The sequence below is a fragment of the Octopus sinensis genome, linkage group LG28 (genome assembly GCF_006345805.1).
Source record: "Octopus sinensis linkage group LG28, ASM634580v1, whole genome shotgun sequence".
Lineage (NCBI taxonomy): Eukaryota > Metazoa > Mollusca > Cephalopoda > Octopoda > Octopodidae > Octopus > Octopus sinensis.
Window position 1 is genome coordinate 19,776,853 of NC_043024.1, and position 5,000 is coordinate 19,781,852.

The 5,000-nt window shown below is 39.9% G+C and overlaps 1 protein-coding gene across 1 annotated transcript in view; it reads left to right on the top strand.

Annotated features, from left to right (window-relative positions):
• LOC115225742 (roundabout homolog 2-like) overlaps nt 1–5,000 on the top strand; it is a 571,297-nt gene that overhangs the window by 477,422 nt on the left and 88,875 nt on the right. Inside the window, exons 17-18 of the mRNA XM_036514525.1 lie at nt 985–1,122; nt 4,601–4,774. Of these exons, the coding sequence (XP_036370418.1) occupies nt 985–1,122; nt 4,601–4,774 (312 nt within the window). The remainder of the gene's footprint in view (nt 1–984; nt 1,123–4,600; nt 4,775–5,000) is intronic.

Here is a 5,000-nt window from a genome sequence, read left to right on the forward strand (position 1 = left end):
CAGTTATCCAGTTTCCATGGTGTATGAGTAAATGAGATGACAACATTCAGCCAAAACAGGACTCCAGCCTCTCGCAGGGTCATTCATGTACAACTGATACAGCTGGAACAATGTAAAATAAGGGGTCCATGTCTTTATCAGAAACACAACATATACCCAATTCTAGAATTCAAGACCTTGATCCTTTGATTATCAATTCAATCCTTTAACCTCTAAGGCCCATGCATTTCATATGAGACCAGCCAATTCAGAAAAGCAGAGTCCATCGTAGTAATGGTATAAAATCAGGCGGCAAGCTGGCAGAATTGTTAGCATGCCAGGCGAAATGCTTAGCGGTATTTCGTCTGCCGTTACGTTCTGAGTTCAAATTCCACCGAGGTCGACTTTGCCTTTCATCTTTTCGGGGTCAATAAATTAAGTACCAGTTACGCACTGGTTTCGATGTAATAGACTTAATCCGTTTGTCTGTCCTTGTTTGTCCCCTCTGTGTTTAGCCCCATGTGGGTAGTAAAGAAATAGGTATTTCATCTGCCGTTACGTTCTGAGTTCAAATTCTGCCAAGGTCAACTTTGCCTTTCATCCTTTCAGGATCAATAAATTAAGTACCAGTTACGCACTGGGGTCGATGTAATAGACTTAATCCCTTTGTCTCCTCTGTGTTTAGCCCCTTGTGAGTATTAAATAAATAGGTATTTCGTCTGTCGCTAAGTTCTGAGTTCAAATTCCGCCGAGGTCGACTTTGCCTTTCATCCTTTCGGGGTCAATAAATTAAGTACCAGTTACGCACTGGGGTCGATATAATCGACTTAATTCGTTTGCCTGTCCTTGTTTGTCTCCTTTGTGTTTAGCCCTTGTGGATAGTAAAGAAATAGGTATAAAATCAGAGTGAGGGATCACATCTATGAACCCAGATCATTAATTCATTTAGATATGTTTTATTTTTTATATTTTATATTTCTTATTTAACTTTTTATTCCATTGCAGCTCCTTCAGAGCCAATCAGGCTTCAGGTTGTCCAAACATCACCTGTTAGTATCTACCTGTCCTGGTGGAGGCCAAAATATCTCCATGGTAACCTAAAGAAGTACCAGCTGTACAGAGATTCACTTAACTGGACAAAAGGTGGGTTGACGACCCCTATTTTTCTCTTTTCCTTTTTTTCATCCTCTGAATAATCCCAGATCAGAAACTGTTTAAGGCTCCAGTTCAGCTAAATCTACCTACCTACCTACCTACCCACCTACCTACCTACCTACCTACCTACCTACCTACCTACCCACCTACCTATCTATCTATCTCTCTTTTACTCTTTTACTTGCTTCAGTCATTTGACTGTGGCCATGCTGGAGCACAGCCTTTAGTTGACCAAATCGACCCCAGGACTAATTCTTTGTAAGCCCAGTACTTGTTCTATCAGTCACTTTTGCTGAGCTGCTAAGTTACGGGGACGTAAACACACCAACATCGGTTGTCAAGCAATGTTGGGGAGACAAACACAGACACACAGACTTATACACACGCATACATACATATATATATATATACATATATACGATGGGCTTCTTTCAGTTTCCATCTACCAAATCCACTCACAAGGCTTTGGTCGGCCCGAGGCTATAGTAGAAGACACTTGCTCAAGGTGCCACACAGTGGAACTGAATCTGGGACCATGTGGTTCATAAGCAAGCTACTTAAAACACAGCCACTCCTACGCCTATCTATCTATCTATCTATCATTAATCAATTAATCAATCAATCAATTAATCAAGAAGGGCATCCAGCCATAGAAACCCTGCCAAAGCAGACAGGAGCCTAGTGCAACCTTCCAGCTTGTCAGCTCCTATTAAAATGTCCAACCCATACCAGCAGGGGAAAACGGATGTTAAATACTGATGATGATGAGAAATCTTTGTGTGGTAAGTAGCTTGCTTACCAACCACATGGTTCCGGATTCAGTCCTACTGCTTGGCACATTGGGCAAGTGTCTTCTACTTTAGCCTCGGGCTGACCAATGCCTTGTGAGTGGATTTGGTAGATGGAAACTGAAAGAAGCCTGTCGTATATATGTATATATATGTGTATGTGTGTTTGTGTGTCTGTGTTTGTCCCCACAACATCGCTTGATAACTGATGCTGGTGCGTTTACGTCCCCGTCACTTAGCGGTGTGGCAAAAGAGACCGATAGAATAAGTACTGGGCTTACAAAGAATAAGTCCTGGGGTCGAGTTGCTTGACTAAAGGCGGTGCTCCAGCATGGCCGCAGTCAAGTGACTGAAACGAGTAAATGAGTAAAGAGAGTAAGCAAACGTGTTACATACGATAAATTGTGAGGATCTGATCAGTGACTTTACAATTAAAAACTGTTGGAGAAAACTTTTCAAATATAAATAAAGTGGAAGTATCTCTATATATATAAAACTGAGAATGTGTGTCTGTCTGTGTGTTTCCCTAAAACTTGAGAACTACACAACCAATTTCATTCAAATTTTACGCATGCCTTACTTTTTGCCTAGGGCGAGCCCACAGCAATATCATATCTTCTCCACTACGATTCCCTAAAACTTGAGAACTATGCAATCAATTCCATTCAAATTTTAAACATGCCTTACTTAGGATCCATGTAGTTTCATGGGCAAAAAAAATGTTCAACTTCTTGCCTAAAGCGAGCCCATAGCAATATCATATCTTCTCCACTATTTCAGTATTACATGTTAAAAGTGAAACAAAAACATTTCTCTATTTTATGTCAGATGCTTTCACTTTAACAATAAAAATTAGAGATAATAATAAGAATTGAATTATACGTAGTAAGTAATAATTAAAATCAAACTAAAGTATAATATAATCGTAACATAACAAAAGTAAAAATAGCAATTGGTATAAAATTGCATCAATGACTTGAACTTGAATAAGTGGTTTCACATGAATGGGAATAGATTAAATTAAATCAACTGCGTACTGCTTTTTGATTCACCGTAAGGTTTGTTGTTATTATTATTACTGTTTAACTATTGTTATCACGTTTGTTGGTTCCTCGTAAGGGAAACGTTGTTGTGTTGCATTTGTTAAATAATTATAAACTGTAACCCTCCCCCTCATAATTATTTCCAGGTAACATTTTAATATTCCCTATATTAAATATAGTAATACTTACTTAATTATCTATTTTTCTAGAAACACAATTATTTCTTAATAACCTTTTAATACTCCCCACGTAAATATGTTAATACCAACTTAATTATCTCTCTATCACACCTCAATTATTTCTAGTTGAGGTTTTAATATTTTCCGGGCAAGTGCCTTCTACTATAGCCTCAGGCCGACCAAAGCCTTGTGAGTGGATTTGGTAGATGGAAACTGAAAGAAGCCCATCGTATATATGTATATATATATCGATGCTGGTGTGTTTATGTCCCCGTCACTTAGCGGTTCGGCAAAAGAGACCGATAGAATAAGTACTGGGCTTACAAAGAATAAGTCCCGGGGTCGATTTGCTCGACTAAAGGCGGTGCTCCAGCATGGCCTCAGTCAAATGACTGAAACAATTAAAAGAGTAAAAGAGTAAAAGAGTATATATGTGTGTGTGTGTGTGTTGTGTGTGTGTGTGTGTGTGTGTGTTTGTGTGTCGGTGTTTGTCTCCCCAACATCGCTTGACAACCGATGTTGGTGTGTTTACGTCCCCGTTACTTAGCGGTTCGGCAAAAGAGACCGATAGAATAAGTACTGGGCTTACAAAGAATAAGTCCCGGGGTCGATTTGCTTGACTAAAGGCGGTGCTCCAGCATGGCCTCAGTCAAATGACTGAAACAATTAAAAGAGTAAAAGAGTATATATGTGTGTGTGTGTGTGTGTGTGTGGTGTGTGTGTGTGTGGTGTTTGTGTGTCGGTGTTTGTCTCCCCAACATCGCTTGACAACCGATGTTGGTGTGTTTACGTCCCCGTTACTTAGCGGTTCGGCAAAAGAGACCGATAGAATAAGTACTGGGCTTACAAAGAATAAGTCCCGGGGTCGATTTGCTTGACTAAAGGCGGTGCTCCAGCATGGCCTCAGTCAAATGACTGAAACAATTAAAAGAGTAAAAGAGTATATATGTGTGTGTGTGTGTGTGTGTGTGTGTGTGTGTGTGTTTGTGTGTCGGTGTTTGTCTCCCCAACATCGCTTGACAACCGATGCTGGTGTGTTTACGTCCCCGTTACTTAGCGGTTCGGCAAAAGAGACCGATAGAATAAGTACTAGGCTTACAAAGAATAAGTCCTGGGGTCGATTTGCTCAACTAAAGGCGGTGCTCCAGCATGGCCGCAGTCAAATGACTGAAACAAGTAAAAGAGTAAAGAGAGAGAGTAAATATTATAACACTAATTTAATTATCTACCTGTCTCACCTTAGAACTATTTCTCGTTACCTTTTCAAAATACCTTGCATTATGCTAACACTAATTAAAATTTTATTTCACACATAGTTAAGCTTTTAGGGCGACACAAATTTTTTTCAAATTTGATCTTATTCTGGAATATAAAGAAGAGATTGCAGCTAAAAGGTGCCAAGTCACTTAACTGACCAATTTTATTTTATTTATCTTTATTTATTTTTTTCTAATAGATCAAATTGTTCAAGAACTTGTGAACATAGATTCTCCCTTTATAAGCCATACGGTCCGCGGCTTACATCCTTATACAACGTACATTTTCAGAGTAAGAGCTGCCAATGTTGAAAATGGTACAGAACTTTGGGGGAACTTCTCTTCACCTATCACAGTTACAACAGAAATACAAGGTAAGAACCGAAGAATTCTTTATAACTCAAGAAAAAAATATATCATCTTGGTTTTTCCTTTTCGTCGGTGGCACGTAAAAAGCACCATCTGAATCGTGGCCGAAGCCAGTGCCACCTCGACTGGCTTCCGTGCAGGTGGCACGTAAAATGCACCAATCCGACCGTGGCCGATGCCAGCCTCACCTGGCACCTGTGCCGGTGGCACGTAAAAGGCACCCACTACACT